Source organism: Eptatretus burgeri, chromosome 1, assembly GCF_056783735.1.
Source record: "Eptatretus burgeri isolate ZD-2024b chromosome 1, Ebu_testis_v1, whole genome shotgun sequence".
NCBI lineage: Eukaryota > Metazoa > Chordata > Myxini > Myxiniformes > Myxinidae > Eptatretus > Eptatretus burgeri.
Genome location: NC_140961.1, coordinates 101382706 through 101406564, shown reverse-complemented (window position 1 = coordinate 101406564; position 23859 = coordinate 101382706). Strand labels below are relative to the sequence as shown.

General features: G+C 36.1%; 1 protein-coding gene and 1 long non-coding RNA gene across 3 annotated transcripts in view; one reads left to right on the top strand and one right to left on the bottom strand.

Moving 5' to 3' along the window:
- The window catches only part of LOC147035066 (uncharacterized), a 143244-nt gene that overhangs the window by 6055 nt on the left and 113330 nt on the right, over nucleotides 1-23859 (bottom strand). The window contains exon 3 of one of the 2 annotated variants that reach the window (XM_085892893.1): nucleotides 9989-10030. The exons of the other annotated variant lie outside the window; for it this stretch is intronic. Within the exon in view, the coding sequence (XP_085749019.1) occupies nucleotides 9989-10030 (42 nt within the window). The remainder of the gene's footprint in view (nucleotides 1-9988; nucleotides 10031-23859) is intronic. 2 annotated transcript variants of the gene reach the window in all.
- On the top strand, nucleotides 19332-20290 carry LOC147035067 (uncharacterized). The gene is made up of 3 exons (XR_015061091.1): nucleotides 19332-19444; nucleotides 19798-19855; nucleotides 20142-20290. It is a non-coding gene; the product is annotated as an uncharacterized LOC147035067 (long non-coding RNA).

The following is a 23859-nucleotide window of genomic DNA, read 5'->3' as shown; positions in this document are numbered from 1 at the left end:
ACCATGACCTAGAAATGTGATGATGACCATGGTGTGAGTGTTGTGAAGATGTGTGAGTCCCACTCGATCCCGCACAACTTGACATGTGCAGCAAGGGCATGATGTCCGCATAATTTTGGGGCAAGCAAATTTGAAAATTGGCTCCCCAGGTAACGCTGGGTCTATTAGCATCCACTGGGGGACGCGGTGAAGTGTAGATATCCCGTGAATAGTGTCGTTAAGGCTTAGAGTAGGAATGTAAAGTATAAGTGTTGTGTTTTTGTGGAACCTTTTGTTTCCCCTCCCCAGATCACTGGAAGAGTGTTGGGCAAGAGCGATGATCCAGAGGATGGAGTGCAACTTCGCTCAGTGCTCTCATGTGATAAAAAAAAAAAATGAATGATTGTTTTGGCGAGGATAAGGCCATAAGGGGGTAGCAGTACATTAAGCAGGATAGGTAAGTTAGCTGCGGCTCGCTGCCCATTGCCCCTCCCACTTTATTTCGTTAGGTTAATTAGGTGTGAGTCAGTAAGTGTTAAGGCTGGTACGGTAGCGCCTGTGATATACCTTGCAGGAGCTGCGGTACCAGAGGAGGGGGCAGTGTTACGTTTGAGGGGGGGTATGCATTTAAAGTGTAATTAGAATGTTTAATTAGGTATGCCATGCTGTTCGAGTTTACCAGGATCTCGATGTAATAAGTAGCAATTCAGTGGTGATAAGTTGTCTCGTAAATGTCCATTTCTTCAAGGGGGAAATGATAATTGTCACGTAATTAGATAGGGACACGGGATAGGGTAAGTGTGTCTGCGTAAACCCCTTTTAGTAGTCCCTGGAGGCTTAACGTGATGTCACAGGACAGTGTTGCGGATGGCTCCGCCCCGTGATCACGATTGGTGGAAGGCGACGGCGCAGGGCCAATAAAACGGCTCGATTGGAAGTGACGAGCACGGGAGGATAAAAAGGTTCTGTTCGGGGTCGAAAAGGAAGAGGAAGAAGATCGGGACAGAAAAACTGTTTTGGTGGAGGTTGTTGTGCTGGGAGCGTGCTTTTTGTTGGGCTGTTTTCGATCCTGGTTTTCATCGTGTCTCGAGGCCTTCCTCTGCCTTGTGCATCACCTCGGTTGGCTCTGGGGTTCTGCTGGCTCGGAGTACGGGGTCGAACAGCGGGCAGACCTGCCTCCCTCTCCTGCTCGCAATTTGTCGCCAGAACTGGTTCCCTGGCGGCTGTGAGCGGACTTGGGCCAAGACCAGGAGGTCGACAGCACCACGGTTTCTCCTGCCCCCCTGACGAGAGCAAGGCCAGCTCATCCAATGCCAATCCAGGGACTGTTGCGTCCACACCACGGGCCAGCCTGACCACCAGGACCAGCTACGTTTTGTGTGTGTGTGTGTGTGTGTGTGTGTGTGTGTGTGTGTGTGTGTGTGTGTGTGTGTGTGTGTGTGTACCTGGCACCTTAGAGGGTTTGAGAGTTGTATATTCATTGGAATTGTCTGAGTTTTCCCCACGCCCGACCCACACCACCATCCCGTCGAATCGCCCCGGGTCCCTCGTCTTGCCGAGTCTTGTTATTTCTGGTTAGAGAAATAAACATTATCAACTCAGTGAAAAGCGACTCATGCCACCTTCCTCGTCTCGTTTGCGGTAGAGCGATTAGAACCGCCATCTTTGGGTTATAAAAATAAACCGCCTCCATCGTTTCGGCTCATTCTACGTTGGCGGGACTGTTCAAGTCCCGTGGACGTCACAATACTATCAATTGCTTCCACATTTGTATTTATTTAGGAAAAAAGATGTTTAAACTTTTGGAATCCTGATCATGTATTTGAATTATTATGGAACATGTATTTGAATTATTTTATGTCATTCTTGGGGAGACAACTGAGTTTTTCCTTTCTTAATTTCTTTTATTGCTTGTAATTTATGAGATTCCTTTTGCCCATTGTTTATACTCTTTATAGCACCCGATACATTTCCCACAGCAGAAGCAGTTGAACCAATTAGGTCTTTATGTTTAAGAATAGTTGAACCTCTACCCATTAGAGTATCAATTATCCCATCTCCTCGAAATTGATGTCTGACACCCCTTTGTTTCTGAGGTTTATAGAATCCTCAACCAAGATACAGACCTTCACCCTTATAGTATGGGGAAAGGAACATCCCATCCCCTGTAATTATTTTATATTTCCCCAACTAGTGTTTCCTCGCAATAACCATCGTATTTATTTATTGGAAAACTTCACGTAGGTGAATTCTGATGGATATAATTTCTCCATTAAAAGAAATCATGTGATTATCTTGGTTGGTTATCCTAAAATTTACTCTGTTTATGGTTTTTCCTGACACAGGTACATAAACCAGATTTTTGGATTCCATATTGAATTTATAACCAATTGGGGTTGAGTATGCGCTGAATGAAAATATTGTGTTTGTTCTTATTCGATCATTAAAAGAACCATCAATCAAATCACAGTGAATTAATACAGAATTTATTCCTGAGGACATTTGAATGACATTATCACTGTAAAACGTCCCATTTGTTTCAATCTTTTTTGAGGAGAAACTCAATAACTCTCTCAATGAATTATCATTTGTGAAATCAACCTTGTAGTTATTTTTAAGTTTAATTGTTGATTTTGAAGTGTTTTTGAATATCTATTAAAATAATTTTTTGGTTCATCACCCTGTTCTTTCATAAGATGAACAATTTCGGAAGATATTTGAGAAATATAATATACTCCGGGTGAAACTGTTATCGTTTTGTATCAACTCCCCGGATTATATGATTACAAGACAATGAAACTTATCATTTTTCTCGGTTATATTAAATAAGGTATTATAAGTTCCCATGGACAATAAAGACACCTCATATTCTTTTGTTTCGTCAAGTTGTAGTGGGAATGGGAATAAAGATGTGTGGTCGCTTGTTGAGAAATTGAAACTAAGGATTGTGCTTCTCATCTTATTTAATTTGAGATAAAATGTCTTTGTATTGGTATTTATTCATTATTTTCATGTTCATCAACTGATCTAAAATGGCTGATGCTTCATTAAAACTATTGTTATTTCCAGCCTTCTCACTACCTAACAACAATAACAGTATTAACTAATTGTGATGGGTCATTTGGAAGAAAACTAACACCTGAACCAAGGATACTTCAAGCCTGAATAATGTGTTTCTCCTCATTCTTCCTACTTTTACCAGAAAGTCTAACTCTATAATTAAGAGAGTGCAGCAGATCAATATATACTCCATCTTCATTATTTTCCATATATTTTTTGGGAGTATATTCTATTGTGAGAACTGTGGACGTATCTATAATTTTTTCTTGGGAAGTTTTTAAAAGTGGTTTTAAAAATTTATCTTGTTTTCTTTCAAATGCTTCTTCACCCGTTAGTTTCTGTCTGCGTTAATTCTTTATGTCTTCCTGTTGTTTTACAACTTTTGAAACCAACTCTTGATGCTCCTTAAATCTTCTTGCTCTTTTTTCGCATCAATTTATTTATTGGAAAATATCATTTAATGAATTGTAAAGATCAACAGGGAAATTTTCCTTTTCTTCATCATAAAAGTAGATGTGTTCAAATAAATCCTTTTCTTTAAATATTTCATCAAATTCTTCACTAACATTAACACGAGTTGTAATTTCTTCTTCACTAATACTTGTATCTCTGAATTTCATACGTTTGCGTTGAGTTTCCTCATCAACATCAAAACCGAATGACAAAATCTTAACCCCGCTCAGATGTTTAATAATTTGTTTCATTCCTTCTGGATTCATTTCTAATATCCCAAGACCACCAGATTTTAGTTTCTTTAACTCTCTTACAATGTGAATATTTTGTTGCACCAAGAGAAACCTCCTCAAATATTTGACCTTCATTCCTCAATCGCATATGTTCCTATTCTGAAATATTGTAATAATCTTTACCTTCTAGTGCTCCAGGTCTTATTGCTCTTGTTGTGGTTGATTCAATGCGTATCATGGGGTGTTTTTTAAAGTAAATTTACAATATTCTCATTTGTACTATACCAGAACCTTGATTTATGAAAGTTTTATCCAGAAGCAGATTTACCCACAAGATTTCGAATAATACTTGTCATTTATATATGTAATTGTTTTTAAAATAAAAAAATATATGCCTTAATATCTCATCTTGTTTCACAATATATTTATATTTTTCAGTCATGTGTTTCATATAATCCCCAAATTCCTTTTTACTGCATAATGTAGAACAACTGTCGCTCCAAAAATTGTTTATATCTATTGAATTTAACTTGAATAAAATAAAAGTATTAGCATTCTTTCTGATGGAACAATGAGGGAGTCGAAAGTATGATTGACGAAGATAACTACAATTACAAGAAGAATGTCTCCCTCTTATGTAGTGGCTATCCATTACCATTTGGTTTCTCTCATTAACACAATCATCAAAGATAACGAGGTTCTTTTTTGACTTATCCAAATCTAGGGGAGAAGGTATATCATCTGTATAATCAAGAAGAATACAAGTTATCGGTTTTGATTTATTTTTCTATCTCTCTGTATCACAAAATAGTTGTATTATATCTTCAATTGTGTAATCATTTAGTTTGTTTTGAAGTTTAAATAAACCGATTATATCTTCTTTTTGAAGACCAGCATTAAAACCTTGTGAGAGTAGTTGATACTCAGGTTGAAAACTCCACTTTTGAAAATTAATAAATTATCATAATCTAAAAAGTTGGGAGTCAGGAGCATCTTTCAAAGTAAGCAGGTTTTACCACATCCGCTTGAACCAACTATGAGACATCTTAATGAATTTGGAAGATTTTTATGGTTGTTAAATTTTATCTTATTTGTCCAAATGGGTAAAAAATCATTCATTTATATATTTGGAAAACAGGTTATTTAATTTATTATTGGCTTTTTTCGAAACTCTATATTTTTTCCTCAGCTCAGGATTAATTTCAAGATAATCCATTATTTTATTTATACAATATCTTGTGTTATTTCCCTGAAAATGACAATCCTGATGAATATATAACAGCAATCCTTTAAACATTTCTCTTATACGTTTAGTTTCTTCCATTGTAAGGAAAGGTGTGTTATCACCCTCATACTTTACATTCATTTCTCTAATCAATCTTGTAAAGTAATTCATTTTTGGTGTAAATCTAAAAGAATTATTTTCCTTTTAATATTTTTTATTATCATTAATTAGAAGATAATCATAGAATATACATTATTTATAGGCTTTTGACTTTCACACGTCTCCGTGTTTAATCTCCGTCTTTCACACGCAGGACAATTCTCAAATGTGTCATATGGAGAATCAGGGAATTCAAGAGGCTCAAAATCTAGCATATTTATAAAGTAAAACGTTACCGAAACTAAAATTCAACTTTGGTATCATCTTCGGTACTTTCACAATCATCCAAAAAACGACTTTCATAACTATCGTTTGAACACAAACTCTCAGTATCATAACTGTCATTTGAACACAAACTCTCAGTATCATAACTGTCATTTGAACACAAACTCTCGGTATCATAACTGTCATCACTCTCATAATCTTCAAAATCTTCAGTTGAATCATGACTCATATTTAATTAGTAGAAAAAACATTACCATCTATATCTATATACTTTTTTTCATTAACAGATTCAACTACTACATTTTTAATATTAAAGGTAATTTTAAGATGATCCTTAACTACTATTGAACGAAATGTCATTTCACCTGATATATTAACATCCTATATTACATCAGGATTTACATCTTTAGGGTTGTTGAAAAAAGTACAAATTTCTCCTTGCATATTACAAATGGTCTTATCTTTTCTTTCTGAAGCTTCATCCATAAGGTTTTTATTTTTTGATACTTTTTCTTGTTTCATTGCTTTTTCTAGTTTTGAATATATTACCAGAAGGAGAGGAGAAACTTTTGTTAGAGATACTTTAATTGATGTTCTTCCAGATATACTTAAAGCCCTTCAACTGAAGGAAATTGAAGAACTCATATTATTCACCATAATTGTTTTTATACAAGAGTTGTTGTGTTTATCTTTGTTTAATTTTACATCCTTGACATATTTCTCAGTATCTTTTACAAATGAAGAGATTTATTGAAACTTGTCTTTTGTGTCTTGATACATTGTATTTATTAAGTGAAAAATGTTGGAGAATAAAATGGTTTGAAGCACAGATTCACTTATAAATTAAACGAAATTTTCATCAAGAACATTTTATTTTAAGCAAAGTTTTATTATATAAATATGGTGAATATAATGTACTGTGATGTTTGTAATCACGAATATAAATATTATAAAAAACACCTTCAAACCAACAAACATACATTCAATCTTTTCAGACAAATATCTCGACTTGAACAATAAATAAAACATTGTGATAGATGTGATAAGGATATTCTTTCAAAAAAATTATAATAAACATCTTCAATCATGAAAACCCAAGAACAATGAAGAAAGAGGAGATAATTCTCCATTGAAAACACTGATGGGGCATTTAAAGGGCATATAAAATAAGATTGTTTCATTTTCAAGACCCTGGACCATCTTCAATCATGGAAGCTGTTGATATGGTAAAACAAAGTATTGAAACTATAATTAAAAACACATGAAGTGAAATGAAAACTTAAGTTTTATATGAGAGTAAAATTGAAAATGGTAAGATAAGACGATGAAACTAGTCCATATATGAGAACAAACCCTCACTTTATCTCATCATTTCAAGATTTTGTAAAATGTGATGTTTCTGATGAACTCCAGAGACAAGAACAAGATGTTGATAACATTGTAGTAGGTAGTGGATTTACTATGACAAAAATAATCTTTTTAGATGTACACATCTTAAAATCAGATCCTCTTCAAGCTTCTTCTTATATTGATTTCCCAAAAGAGATCAAACTTAATAAAGCGGTTGTTAATATTCAAAACAAAGATAATAAAGTGTTTTCTATTCTCTGTTCTTGCTCACTTACATCCTCCACAATGGAAACCTGAAAGGGTTGAACATTATAAGAAATACGAGAATACATTCCATGTTAAAGATTTAAAGTCTCCAATGTCATTGAGAGATATTCCTAAATTTGAGAAAATGAATAAAATCTATCTGTTAATGTATATGGATTAATGGATACAAACAAAGTTCAGATATTAAAAATTTCAAACAACTATAAAAATGATGAAACACACAATGATCTCTCTGCTTTACTTCAAAGGAAAAATCACATTGTGCTTTCATCAAAAATTTATCAAGATTAACCAAATCACAACTACACAAGAGAAAATGTAAAAGGTATCCTTGGATGAGATATCTCAACTCCTTTCATGCAAAAGAACGATTAAATCAACATTCAAAATATTGCAGTAATCATAAATCAACCGTAATCAATTTACCAAAAGCAGGTTCAAACATATCATTCAAAGATTTTAACAAATCTATAAAACATCCATTTGTGATATATGCTGATATTGAAAGTATCCTTGAAAAGATAGATACTGTTTCTCCAAATCCAAATAAATCATACACAAATAAATATCAAAACATCCTCCTTGTGCTTTCTGTTATTATATCAAATCATCTGTCGGTGATGAAAACAACAAGTTAGAACTTTATAGAGGAGAAGATGTCTCAGAGGAGTTTCTAAGATGATTTGAAAAAGACTGTATAAGACTAAGAGAAATAATGGTGAAAACCTATAAACCAATGTCATTAACAAAGGGAGAGAAAAAGGATTTTGAAAGAACATTATGTCATATTTGTGAGGAGAAAATTGAGGGAGAGGTCAAGGTTAGGGATCACTGTCATCTTACTGGTAAATATAGAGGTCCAGCTCATTCCCATTGTAATCTTAATTACGAGCCTCCAAATTTTATTCCTGTCTTTCTTCACAACTCTCACTATGACACACATCTATTTATAAAGGAACTTTCAAAGACATCTGGAGATATTTCTGCCATTCCTAACACAGATCAAAAATACATCTCATTCACAAAAATAATTCATACATCCCCCATAACCCATATCAGATTTCTTGACACATACAAGTTTACGAGCATAACCCACGCTCTGCGCGACATGTTGGAGTGGGTGTGTTTGAGAAAGGAACTGATGCAGAGTATCAGTAATAATTTTATTTTAATGCAGTAAGTGGAATACCATTTCACTGTTTCGGAACCATTTTATTAACTTTTTTTGTACCATGCACCTCATATGGTCTTTGAGATAATGTAAGCCGAATATCATGTTACTCGAGCGCAGAACAAAGTCGAAGATAGCGCGACACGAAACTACAAACTCGGAAATAATATACAAGATGTCAAGTCCATTATCTAATTTAGTATCAAATATTAAAAACTTCCCGAATCTTAAATTACATTTCTCAAATCAAGAAGAAATTGATCTCTTATCACAAAAGGGAATATATCCGTATGACTATATGGATTCATTTGAGAAGTTCAAAGAAACACAACTTCCTTCAAGGGAAAGTTTCTATGGAAAGTTAAATAAAACTCATATTTCCGATAGAGATTATACAGAAACTAAAAAGGTTTGGGAGAAGTTTAATATAAAGATTCTTGGAGAATATCAGGATTTGTATCTTAAAACTGATGTATTGTTATTGGTTGATGTATTTGAAACTTTTAGAACAGTCTGTCATAATAAAAATTATAATGGATTAGACCCCGTTCACTATTACACAGCCCTGTGCTTGTCTTGGAGTTCTATGTTAAAAATGACAAAACAAAATTTGGAATTAATCAGTGATATAGATATGCTTTTCATGATAGAGAAGGCTAAAAGAGAAGGAATATCTTGAGTATGTTCCAAAAGATATGCTAAAGCAAATAACAAATATCTTCCTGATTATAATAAGAATGAGGATAACTATGACCTGATGTATTATGATGCTAACAATTTGTATGGGTGGGCTATGTCTCAATCTTTACCTTCTGGAAAACTTAAATGGGTTAAAGAAAAACATTATGAAAAAGTTTAACTTGACATTGTTATCTCCTCTCAAAATAATTGGATGAAGGTGAAGTTGGACATTATTTTGAGGTTGATTTAAAATATCCAGAAGAACTTCATAACAGACATAAAGACCTACCTTATGCCCATGATAAAGAAAGCCCAAGAAAAGAATGGTTAAGTGATTACCAACAGTCATTTCATATAAAAGGTAAATCTTCCGAAAAACTACTTACAACATTAAATGATAAAGAAAGTTATGTTTTACATCAAAGGAGCTTGAGACAATATTTATCTGCTGGGTTGAGAGTGAGAAAAATTCATCGAATTTTGAAATTTAAACAAAGTCATTGGTTAAAGAAATATATTGATTTTAATACAAAAAAGGAGAACAGAAGCAAAAACAGATTTTGAGAAGGACTTTTATAAACTAATGAATAATGCTGTATTTGGAAAGACTGGAAAATGTTAGGAATCAACAAAACATGACTTTCTACATCTTGGAAACAGGCTTCAAAGTTAATTAATAGACCAAGTTTAGAACGAGCGGAGGCATTTTCAGATAACTTTTGTGCTATTCATTTGAAAAAAGAGAGTATTGAAATGGATAAACCTATTTATATCGGAACATCAATTCTTGAGTGGTCAAAGTCTTTAATGTATGACTATTACTATAATAATTTAAAATTAAAGTATAAGGATGATGTGTCATTGCTATATATGGATACAGATAGTTTTATATCAGAAATTAAGACAAGTGATGTATATGAGGATATGATTGATAATATTGATATATATGATACAAGTAGTTATAAGTCTGATAGAATGTTGTTTTCATCAAATAATAAAAAGGTTATTGGTAAGTTTAAGGATGAGTTGGGTGGAAAGGTCATGAGTGAATTTGTGGGTTTGAGATCAGTCTTATGCTTTTACATATATTGATAATAATAACATTGAAAGGTGTGATAAGAAGCTAAAGGGAATAAAGAAAAATATAATCAAGGAAACAACAAGCAGTCATAGACTGGTACTTACGAAATCGTAAACTTGACGGTTAAGAGCCACAAAAGGTGAATCCTACAGCAGATCAAGTTGACAAGTTAATTTATCTTATACTTTTAATTAATCTATAAACTTGTATGTGAAAATACATGCCGTGGATTCAACACATTTCTCAACTGCAATTGCTAACTCACCCCAGCTAATCTATATGGCAGCAGCAGCCAACCGATACATGATTGACATTTGGCATAGACTATGCAATTTTCAAACAGCACATATTGTGAACTACTCATAATGTATTGGAAATTAAATATATATTATGTTGGAATGAACATTCAGTTTACTAAATGTTATAATATCAATAAAATTTAAAGTTGTCAGTAAAATCTTGTTCAACATGTACTGTCCCAAACATAGATATGATTATCATGCAAATTGACTTTAAAACGAGTGCATAATGCCATGTGTTACAATCCCCCTCATTAGAATAATCTTCAGTTAAGCCTCAGATATGACACCTGACATAAATCTCATAAAACATCCGATTTTTACCAGAATTTCGACAACTGAGTATTAAACATACTTAACCGTTACCAAAAGGGAAGACAGGATTGAAATTGACTTTAAAAAAATCCCCCCGAGCGGGAGTGCCGGTCATCTCTGCGAGAGGTCGAAAGTAAGTAACTCTGTGCCAGACTGGAATAGGGGCAGTTCATAAAGTACGTACGCTCTACTTCAGGGTTTCAAAACCACCCACCCCCCTCTGTATGTAGGCTAGTGACCCCCACCCACCCCCTCTGTACGTAGGCTAGTGACCCCCACCCACCCCCTCTGTATGTAGGCCAGTGACCCCCACCCACCCCCATATGTGTCTCATATCACATCACAATACTTGAAGATTACAACGAACTGTAGATTTATCTCAAATGCATCAGTAATTATTAACTATGGCAATACAGTAATATGGAACAATTATTGACGTCCACGGATTCAACATCACGTCTAAAATGTTCCTGTGAACGGGGATATTTTTCCCCCTCGTGATGACGACAGGCTCACCTTCATCTTCTGAAACGCTTTCATGTAGTCTGACACCACTTTCATAAAGTATGTATGCAGCCGTCGTACCACCCACCCACCCCTGTACGCAGGCCGTACTCAGGCTTTAAACTACCCACCCGTCTCAGGCCATACGCAGGCTTTAAACCACCCACCCGTCTCAGGCCGTACGCGAGCTTTAAACCACCCACCCGTCTCAGGCCGTACGTGGGCTTTAAACCACCCACCCCTGTCTCAGGCCGTACGCGGGCTATAAACCACCCACCCACCCCCTCATACATCGCTAATCGCTTGCAAAGCCAGCAGTTCCTTATGAACCGATGTTTGTAAGTCATGACGAAGCAGTCCCTAGCGGTGTAATTTACCTTTTTCTTTTAATATCACAGCACGTCATTTATGAAAATAAAAGTACAAATTGACATTCAAGACAATGTTAATGTCATAAATGAAATCAAGTGTGCATATAAACTTGTGTTCCATTGTTTTAGTTAAATCTGACAAAAGCTTCGAATATAATATTTGTCTCGGAGAGTTCTGGTTCTTAATTTAACACTTTTTTTGTATGTACTTTATGAACGGCCCATACGGGGAATCAGAGCGAAGTTTGAAGTGCTTTCAAATCGGAACGAGAGCAAATTTCAAAAAACATGGCTCGTGTTGTTCTAGATAATAGTCCATAGTATCTGAATCACTAATAACATTTGATCTCTCTTGATAAATGAGGGAGGAGATACGATTTGAAATCGACGATTTTCGCAACTTTGACCGCCTTGTGACATTGACCTCGACGTTGGACGACCTTGAAAGTTATATCGTTGTGCATGTCTCATCGACCTCTATCCATTCCACTATTGGTTATTTGTCTCCACTCGGTTTGATTGTGGACGGACGGACGGACGTACGGACAGACTTCGAGACTTATTATTAGGTCATCTCTACTGAGATGATAGAGATGACTTAACGAGCGCATAATGCCGTGTGTTACAATCCCCCTCATTAGCATAATCTTCAGTGCATAATACCTCAGTCAGATACGACACCCGACATAAATCTCATAAAACATCCGATTTTTACCAGAATTTCGACAACCGAGTGTTAAGCGTCCTAAGTGATCGCAAAAACCGAAGACAAAATTAAAATCGACGTGAAAACAAACTCGTAACGTCGAGCGAAGCAAAAATCTCCATTTCTCCACGCAATTATTCAATATTATTTTATCAAAGTCACAAAACCGTAATACTCAGCCATCCACCAACAATCTTTACATAATCCGACGACTAAGCGAGTCAGGCATGTGACGATAACCTTTATTGGGATAAAAAATGACTTTTTAACACCATCTGTATTGTAAACACCGTCAGCGCATACACGGAAAAACATTACGTGACTCAACGACGCGTCTGCTCGAGCGCACTGCATCATGGGACGACCCGTGACGCGTCGAGTGAAATATTTTTTATACAATCTTAAAACGTCTCCAAAACATCCGATTTTTACCAGAATTTCGACAACCGAGTTTTAAGCGTCCTCAGCGATCGCAAAAAACTGAAGACAAAATTAAAATCGAAGTTAAAATGAACTTGTAACGTCGAGCGAAGCAAAAATACTCCATTTCTCCACGTGAATTTACGGAATTATCTTTGACCTCACTATGACCTTGACCTTTGACAGATTTTGACCAAAATCTAATCAGCGCTAGCCATCACCCTCCTGAATCACGTGGTGTAATTTGACATTGGTAGCTTCTTCCGTTCTCGAGTTATCGTGCCTACAAACAAACACTCAAACAAACACAAACAAACTAGAGAGGAAGCACTCGGGAGAGTGCAAAACCTCCGCCGCCAATACTGCTGGGTCACTCAAGTGAACCTTATATATATCACACCTTGACGTTTTAGGCAGCAATGGCAACGTATAAAAATGTATGTAAAACGTTGGTGTACGCTGAAATTTTGATGTTTTTTTTTTTTTTTTAAGTTTTTGGCGTATTCATAACGTGTTGATCGTTTGCATAACATATTAGTAATGGGCACTACTAATATGTTATGTTTCGTTGTGTTATACATAACTTTTACCAACGAATGCTTACCTTGTAGTCGGCGTTCAAAACCTATGACAAACGAGAGTTTAACTTACCCTTTGCGTGCTATACGTATCGCCGGCGAACTCGTGGCGTAGCCAGTTAAGAACTTTCCGGACGCCGATTGAAATCAAAACTGCCTGAGAATTTGAAGTGTCAACATCGCAGTCACACCTTGACGATTTTGCCAGCATATGCCATTCTATGAAAAATGTGTTTACAACGCTAGACACACGTCAGATACGCTACAGGTAAGTTGTGTACATGTTTAGAGTATGCTGGAAATCATTGAAGTATGCTGGCATATTACCTAGTCCGTTTGGTACGTCGTGAAATTTCAAGCATGCTGAAAATTTTAAGACGTACTCGACGTAAGGCTCACACGTTTCGCATGCGTTGGCATCTGTTCCAAGCACGTTCCACGATCGTTTAAACACGGCGAACACACATTACTTGTAGGTTACTCATAAGTCGAAGCATGTCAAGGTAATGGCTAAATTACTTGAAACCAAATTTCTAATCGATGAGTAATGTGCTTTGAACAAATGAGTAGCGTCAGCTTAGCCTATGTTTAACGTGCTTGGAAACTATGAGTTACGTGCATTGAAACTATGTATAACTGGCCTTGAAACAATGACTGGCGTGCTATGAACGTAAGAGTAACGTGCGTTTTCCCGATGAGTAGCATGTTTTGAACCTAAGTAAAATGTGCTTCTAACCTTTGAGTAACATGCTATGAACCTATTTGTAACGTATGTAAAACGCACATTGTCGTATGTAGACAAATTAAATTGACGTCTTCCAGACAACCATAGAACTTACTGAAAGTGTTTCTAACTTACTTCTACAGTGTACTGGCGTATTGGCAGCGTTTTGAGGAATTGGTATCTACAAATGGGCTTCACAATAAAAACCCATCATTGTTCCAGACTCCATGGTGAGTAGATGTGAATGCCGGTAGTATCAATAATAGCAGTACTATTACTAGTAGTAGGTGTGCGTGACAGTAATAATAGTAGTAGTAGTAGTAGTAGTAGTAGTAGTGGTAGTAGCATTCGTAGTAGCTGTATGTCTATGTCAGTAGTAGTATGTGAGCGTGATGTGGAGGCTGTGGGGGATGATGGATCCTCGTTGCGTCAACGAATAGGAGAATACTTTGCATCATTGTTCGATGTTCTGAAAGGGCTAATTTTTTTCCTCATTCCGAAGATGAAATATTTCTTTGTTTTACTATTGAAATTATCAAAAAAGACTTTGACAAATGCATAATGTACTAGTAATGAACACAGAACGCTTCGATAACTTATATATTAGTGATACCAACGATTGCTTATCGTGTTTTAGGCGTCCACAGCCTATACCCAACGAAAGTCAAGCGCATGCATAACGTGGGAGCGCATCGTTTACGATTACGTAACGTTTGCTATCCATTGACTGCCACTAAACTATTTTAATAAACGGCTGTCACTCGCCTATTGTTTTTTGACGCTGGTGCAAGACAATTCAAATCGTTTCCATTGAACGAGTTAACTTGCTGTCACTCGCCTATTGTTTTTGGACGCTGGTGCTCGGCAATTGAAATCGTTTCCATTGAAAGAGTTAAATCGCTTCCACTGGACTATTGAAATGATTTCATAATAATGCTTGGTTATGCTTGGACCCACTCTGGCTAGCAGCTCGTCGAACATCGCTGGAGGCATTCGCAGGAAGTTCATGAAGGATGCATGGTCCTCGTTCCGGAGTTCCACCATGAGCTGGTCATATATGCCGTAATGGCGTCGCCTCCCGATCCATGGTCTGACCCAGTTCCTTCTCCTCCGTTCACGTCTTCTTCTCCCGGCTCTATTGGCACGCAACTGGTGCAGTGTCAACTCGATGAGGTCATGTTGATGTTCGAGGACAGGTAGGTATTGTCTCAGCCTTGCCGTATCCTCCACCTCTCGGAATGACATCAACATGTACTCACCACAAAGTCTAAAAAAAGACGGGTTCCTCCTGTGAAGGCCCTTTTTATATACCAATTCCCCAAATTGCTGCGAATATGTCATTCTACGTCAGCTGTTTGTTAGAAACGCATTCAGTAAGTTCTGTGGTCGTCCTGAAGACGTCAAATACGTCTACATACGTATTTGTTCGTAGGACATGCTCTGCAACTAATTCCCAAGCACGTTACTCGTAAATTATAAATAAGTCACGGGTTCCCTAAACATTACTTTGATGTGTTTCGATGTATGAGAAACTTTCTAGAAGCACGTTGCGAGCTGTGAACAACGTTCATATAGCGTGCTTATAAAACGTTACCTGGAGTTTATGAATAAGTTTCGGGTACGCAAATGTTACCTCAGCGTGTTTCCACATATGAGTAACATATAAATAACGTGTGTCAACGATCGCATAACGTGCCTAAACCTTATGGCCAGCGTAGCGGAACGTGTGAGCCAAACGCCGAGTACGTCGTAAAATTTTAAGCATACGAAAAGTTGAGAAAAACCACAGAGTTCAACGACTAAAGCCAGCGTACTATGACTTATGGCAGTGTTTTTCAGCGTGCTCTTAATGTATACAAAACCTACCCATAACGTATTCGACGTGTGCCAGCGTATTAGGCAAATTTTTCATAAATCAGCAAAGGTTGGCTAAATCGTCAAGGTATGACAGCCCCATTATTCATTAAATATGATGTCAACAGTGCTGACAGAGTTATAGTTCTTTTGTCCACCATTTTTTTTGGAGGGGGGGTTGGAAATCACTTAAAAAATGTAAAAATGCCCCCAAAAAATCGAAATTTTGTTGAAAAAAAAATTGCAAAAATTTTTTTTCTCTTAATTTTTTTTTGGGGGGGGGTTGGAAATCACTTAAAACATGTAAAAATGCAAAAAAAATTTCTCTATTTTTTTTTTGGGGGGGAACATTTTGGGGGTGGGTTGGAAATCACTTAAAACATGTAGAAATGCAAAAAAAGATATTTTTTTCTCAAACAATTTTTTTTGGGGGGGGGTTGGAAATCACTTAAAATATGTAGAAATGCAAAAAAAAATTTTTTCTCTAAATTTTTGGGGGGTAACAATTTTTTTGGGGGGGTTGGAAATCACTTAAAACATGTAGAAATGCAAAAAGATATTTTTTCTCAAACAATTTATTTGGGGGGTTGGAAATCACTTAAAATATGTAGAAATGCAAAAAAAAAAATTTTTCTCTAAATTTTTTTTGGGGGCGTAACAATTTTTTTGCGGGGGGTAGGAAATCACTTAAAACATGTAGAAATGCAAAAAAAAATTCTCTATTTTTGGGGGGGGGGTTGGAAATCACTTAAAACATGTAGAAATGAAAAAAAATCTCAAACAATTTTTTTATGGGGGGGGTAACAATTTTTTTGGGGGGAGGTGTTGGAAATCACTTAAAACATCTTCTTCCTCTTTCGGCTTGCTCCCGTTAGGGGTCGCCACAGCGGACCAACCGTCTCCATTTCGCTCTATCCTCCACATCTTCCATTGACACTCCAACCACCCGCATGTCCGCCCTCACCGCATCCATGAACCTCTTCTTTGGCCTTCCTCTTCTCCTCCTGCCTGGCGGCTCCATCTTCAACATCCTTCTCCCGATATACTCCGTTTCCCTCCTGTGCACATGTCCAAACCATCTCAATCTTGCCTCTCTCACTTTGTTTCCAAACCGTCCTACCTGTGCTGTCCCTCTAATACACTCATTTCTTATCCTATCCATCCTCGTCACTCCCAACGAGAATCGCAGCATCTTTAACTCTGCCACCTCCAGCTCTGCTTCCTGTCTTTTTGTTAGTGCCACCGCCTCCAAACCATACAACATAGCTGGTCTCACTACCGTCTTGTATACTTTCCCCTTCACTCTTGCAGCTACCCTTCTGTCACAAATCACTCCTGCAACTCTTCTCCACCCACTCCATCCTGCCTGCACTCTCTTTTTCACTTCTCTCCCACACTCTCCGTTACTTTGGACAGTTGATCCCAAGTATTTAAACCAATCCACCTTCCCCACCTCAACTCCTTGCAACTGCACCATACCACCACCCTCCCTCTCATTTACGCACATGTACTCCGTCTTACTCCTACTGACTAACATTCCCCTTCTCTCCAGTGCGTACCTCCACCTCTCAAGGCTCGATTCAGCCTGCTCCCTACTCTCCCTACAGATCATGATGTCATTTTTTGGGGGGGGTTGGAAATCACTTAAAACATGTAGAAATGCAAAAAAAAAATTCTCTATTTTTGGGGGGGGGGGGTTGGAAATCACTTAAAACATGTAGAAATGAAAAAAACTCAAACAATTTTTTTATGGGGGGTAACAATTTTTTTGGGGGAGGGGTTGGAAATCACTTAAAACATGTAGAAATGCAAAAAAAAAATTCTCTATTTTTTGGGGGGGGGGTAACATTTTTTGGGGGGGAGGGTTGGAAATCACTTAAAACATGTAGAAATGAAAAAAAATTCTCTAACAATTTTTTTTTGGGGGGGAGTTGGGTGGATATACTGGTTCTGGCTCACTTTTCCCCATGTAAATGAATGGGGGATTTTCAGCGATTCCTATTTTTTTTCCCCTAAAAATAAACCCCCTTTTTATCCGTTTTTTTTTTTTTTACAGCCATTTTTCCCTGCTGTGCAGGGGTTTGGCTTTTTGTGAGGCAATGTTTTATGGCCGGATGCCCTTCCTGACGCCAACCCTGGTCGCCTCTTACGACACACAGGGATATGGTACACCTATTCTAACCGGGGCATACACCGGGACCAGTACACTGGCACTCATTTCGCCGACGTCGGAAGGATGACAGGCTGAGTCAACCCCTGGTGTTAATTCAGCAGCCAACGGGGCTTGAACTCAGGACACTGGGATCCCAAGCCGCCACCCTAACCACTAAGTCAACACCAGGCTTAGCCAACACCAAGCTTTGTTGGTATATATATATATATATATATATATATATATATATATATATATATATATATATATATATATATATATATATATATATATATATATATATATATATATATATATAAATATAAATATCTATATATATATATATATATATATATATATATATATATATATATATATATATATATATATATATATATATATATATATATATATATATATATATATATATATATATATATATATATATATATATATATATATATAACCAGGCTATCCCAAGGTATATTTATTTGTCTCCCCTTTTAACCTGGAGGTTGAACCTCATTGAATTGAACACCTGGGGGTTGAACAGCTCACTCATTGAACCTATAAAGATTTGTTCATTTCCAAATTACTTCAATAGTTTAATTTTCTTTGCACAATAATCCCCATCTAAAATATTGAAAAACAAAACATTTTAATCTTTATATTTTTTAAGATACCCCTTTTGTGCCATTACGAAATGATAAACTTCTCTTGATGCTCTCATCTGGCCACCGCCCGAGTTGCAAATCATTGTTGTGTATAAACCACGCCATAAAAAAAAGTTTTGTTTCAAATGTTTTCAGTTCATGCCGTGAAAATGAGGAAGTGTTTTTTTGACACGATCGTGCTGTGAAAAGAAAAACAGGAACTATTCTGTGAGACAAGGTCTCGTGTTTATATTTTATCTCAGAACACGAACTGAAAACATTTGAATCAAAACCATTTTAGGGCATTTTCAGTATGTTTTGAAAATATATCTCCCAGTTATTTTCCAAGCTGTCATTTCCTGTGGCCGCACCCAATGCTTAGGTAATTTCCTCGTCGTTGCCTTATAAGTGATTCGCCAGACAAAGTTTCTGCTAGACGGGATTTTCATTTTTACAACTGAGACATGAGCGATCTTTCTTCCCGAGGTGCATGAAATTAATGCTCTTATTGAAGAGGTCAATCATCTTAGAAGAGAATTGAAAAATATTTTTAAAGACTGACACGACATCTTATCACGGCCCAGAGACATGGACTCACTCTCTTCCGATGAAGACAACAGCTCACTACAAAGTTGGTAAGTTGGTTCCTCTTTGAACGATGAAGCAAATGATTATAAATTAAATCATGATAATTCTGATATATATATATATATATATATATATATATATATATATATATATATATATATATATATATATATATATATATATATATATATATATATATATATATATATATATATAATTTTTTTTTTTTTTTCTTGACAGGTCCTTGGAAGAAGTTGAGTTTTCATATCACGACGAGGTGCATCAAATGAATGGTCTTATTGAAGAGGTCAATGATTTTAGAAGAGAATTAAAAAAATTTATAATGACTGGTGCGGTCTTATCACGGCCTCTGATCTCGAATGAATTAAACCAATGGTGAGACACGTGTGTGTGTGTATATATATATATATATATATATATATATATATATATATATATATATATATATATATATATATATATATATATATATATATATAGATATATATATATATATATATATATATATATATATAATGAATATATGTGTGTCTGTGTGTCTGTGTGTGTGTGTGTGTGTGTGTGTGTGTGTGTGTGTGTGTGTATATATATATATATATATGTGTGTGTGTGTGTGTGTGTGTGTGTGTGTGTGTGTGTGTGTGTGTGTCTGTTTGTCTGTCTCTTTGTATCTCTCTCTGTCTGTCTCTTCATCTATACCCTTGACTTATTATTTTTTTTTTTTTCAGCACTATCACACAACATCAGCTGTTGAAGCAATCTTGTACAACACATGATTTTCTGGAGGTAAATGTTTCTGAATTATTATTAATATCACTCTCTCTTTAGAATGTTGTCTTATGTTGGTTGCATCATTAGTTTGGACGCGGTTTTGCCAGTACACTGGAATTCATTTTATTCGCCTTGAAAGGATGACAGGCTCCTGGTGTGTTAATTCAGTGGTCAACGAGGCTGGTGTGTTAATTCAGTGGTCAACGAGGCTTGAACTTAGAACCAACACCAGGCTTACTCATATTACCATGTAATTATCTTTATAAAAACTAATTATTATCCACTTTTTGTTTCAAAACAGAATATGGTGTCTGAGTTTCGAAATCACAAGACATCTGAAGAAGATTGCTGGGAAAGATTATACATTCTCGCAAATGAATATTTAATATTTTCAATATTAATAAATTATATTTGTTTTGTTTACAATTACTTGATTTTGAATTTCAAGAAGAGGAGCAAGACATGAAGGAGAGGGAGGGGTTGGGGGGGGGTAGGTGCGCTCCCCCAATGACCCATCACCCCCTCATCCCATCCCTCCCCTCCCCATGTGTGTGTGTGGGGAAGGGTGGGGGTGGGATGAGGGAGGTGGTGGGTCAAAGGTGGGGGCGCACAGGGGAAATGAGGGGGGTGGGGCTTGTGTGGGTGGGGCTTGTGTGGGCGGGGCTTGTGTGGGTGGGGCTTGTGTGGGTGGGGCTTGTGTGGGCGGGGCTTGTGTGGGCGGGGCTAAAGTGGGTGGGGCTTGTGGGAGGGCGTTTATGTGGACAGGGTTTATGTGGGCAGGGTTTATGTGGGTGGAGCTTGTGTGGGCAGGGCTTATGTGGGCAGGGTTTATGTGGATGAGGCTTATGTGGATGAGGTTTGTGTGGATAAATGGATGGGTGGATGGGTGGATGGGTGGATGAGTGGAGCTTGTGTGGATGGGTGGATAATTTTTTAATTAAATAAACATGTTGTGTGTGGGGAACTAATTAACTAATCACTAATTATGTGAATATGAGGAATATGGGTGGAGCTTGTGAGGGGTTTGTGTGTGTGTGGAGTTTGTGTGGGGTGGAGTTTTTGTGTGTGTGGGGTTTGTGTGGAGCTTGTGTGGGGTTTGTGTGGGCGGGGCTTGTGTGGTGTTTGTGTGGGTGGAGTCAAAAAGGGGTGGAGTCAAAAAATTTCAATTTATCTTTGTCTTTTGTAATTCCTGTGAATAAAATGAACCTAAAATCTCTTCCCCTTCCAAATCATATATCTTATAAGTCCAAGGAACCGTATCTATTACATCAACAATTTTAAAAAGCTCGTTGGTCCATCTTTTAATATAACCTTTTTCAAAATGAGATTTCCACCTATATTCTTACGATATCACCAACTTTGAACTTAGGTTTTCTGACATTAATCTCTTTTTCATATTTTAATTTTGTAAATGTTTCTGATGGTTTCATATTTGTTGACGTGTGAATCATGTCATTATACTTATCCACAATATCCTGAATAAAAGATGACCATTGTTGTGAACCGAGTTGTGTGAAATTTTTATATAGTTTCTCTTTTAAGGTACGATTAAAACGTTCAACAACAACTGCCTCCCCTTCATTAAAGGTACTGTATAATGTAATACTGTTATTTTTTAGAAAATTCATAAATGTCTTGTTATAAAACTCTCTACCCTCATCAGTCCACAATTTTTTCGGTTTTCTCTTACTTTTATTAAATATCTGTTGAAAGGCTAACATAAGAGTATTACCTGTTTTGTTTTTTAATGGGGAAATCCATGCGTATCTACTCCTCAAATCAATAACGGTTAAAGCATACTTGTACCCCTTATCATTATTAAGTTCAATCAAATCAGCAGACCAGATATAATCAACTTCCTTGGAATAAACTTTCCTTCTCTGAAACTTTGTGAATATTGGTTTATGTAATTCATCAGCTAATTGCTCTTCAGTCTTAATAACATCATTGGAGCCTATAAGTTTTTTGAATTTCCAAGACCAAGTTTCAATTTAGCACTGATCATCTTCTTCACAATGAACCGATCAACTTTTCTCTCAAGGTTGGATTTTGTATCAGAGACAAATTATACAACATTTCTCTATCGGCTTCATGCTTTTCTTCCAACGTTGTGGTATTCCCATAATCAATATCGTGTCTCATGCACACTTCATCAACTCTATTGATAGGCTTACTCCAGAATTTAGGATTGTCTACCTCATCTAATCTTTTATCCAAGTTTGTGCCTGGACCACAGAAAGAATACCCTGGAGGATGTAATTCCCCTGGTTAACCAGTAGTTGTAAATTTACTTCCTGATAAAAACTTTTGTATATCTCCTCCTCGTTTGTGTTTGGAGATAAATTGATTTTTTTTTTGAACCACACACCAAACATATACCTTTTTGTATAACCCTGTTATTTTTACTTTTAATATATGAAATATTTTTAGTATTAGTTTTCTTTTTACATTTGAGACAATAACTCATTTATTTATGTGAAAAATTCCTGCAGAGTGCAAAAACCTTTTTAGTTTCCAACATGCACATTTAAATCTTAATTTTTAAAACATAAAGAATCCTTAGAAATGCCTTCACTCTCTCCTCCATTTATTTAAGAAAAAAAAAATAAAAATGAAAAACTTGAATTAAAATGAATAGCTTGGCGATGTCAATAGTCTTGAAGAAAATATTGCAAATAGACTTGTCAATTCTTTGTTTTCCTCCTCGGCGGGTTGAGTTATTTTCTGTAATACCACCAATCTTTTTTTAATCTCACTGGTTTCCATATTTTGATATTTATTTTGTCTCGCTCTTTCCTCCCTCTCCTCCCTCTCTCTCTTCTCTCTTTCCTCCCTCTCTCTCTTCTCTCTCTTCTCCCTTTCATCCCTCTCTCTCTTCTCTCTTTCCTCCCTCTCTCTCTTCTCCTTTTCCTCCTTCTCTTTCTTCTCCCTCTCCTCCTTCTCTCTCTTCTCCTTTTCCTCCTCTTCCCTCTCTTCTTCAACTCCTTCCTCATCCCTTATTATCCTTGAATTGCTGACACCCCATAGAATATCATACATATATTCATCAGGATTTCTTGTTATTCCTGTATCCAAAATAATTTTTTTTACAACCGGAAACCAATAAAATTTCTTTTGAATTTCTAAAAGACCCTTACCTTTTCTTAACTTTATAATTTTTTCATTATTTAACATTCTAATTAAATCTAAAGTTGTCGGTTTATCAACATCAGCATAATGCCAATCTTTTATTGAAAATACCTCATTCTTATGTTGAAGAAAATATTTATTAAAATACCGAATACCCTTTTCTTGAAGGTATGCTTGAACACAGAAATGATAATTTTCTTGAAGCCTTCTTGCTGTCATTTATGTATTAGAAATATATGTTAGAATAATATTATGGCACGAAACACCTCCCCATATTCCCATAGTTAAATCATTTTGTATTTCCTTACTTATTATATATAATTCTGTTTTTTCGGTTTTCATGAGATAAACAAGGGCAAAACTATGATTATATTTACCCTTATTAAATTCTTTTATTTGTTGTTTACTAATCGTGGCCCCACAAAACTCATTCTCGATACCAAGTGGATAATATTCTTCCTTACGAGACTGATTTAATTGTTCCAGGTCTTCGAGGTTAATTTTAAATGACCAATTATACCCTAAATCATTCATATCATACCCCCATTGTTCTATTCTCATACAAACGATACGCTGTTCTTTATAAAAAATTATTTTAATTCGAACTGTGAATTCTGTATGACCTGGAGATAATATCAACACTTCTGTATCTTTGGAATACACGGCCGTTTTATTTAAGGATATATATTGTGATAAATCGCTTAATCTCACCAAGTCATTCGCGTCAGTCGGGCTTGGATAATTTTTTAATTTATAAGCATTTTTCATGTTAATATTTTTGGTTATATTATATTTATGTCGTTCAGCCTGTGCCTTTGTGTAATAATTTGATAAATCAATATCCAGTTCTTGAGATACACCAAAGATAGAACCATCTTTACCAACATAAG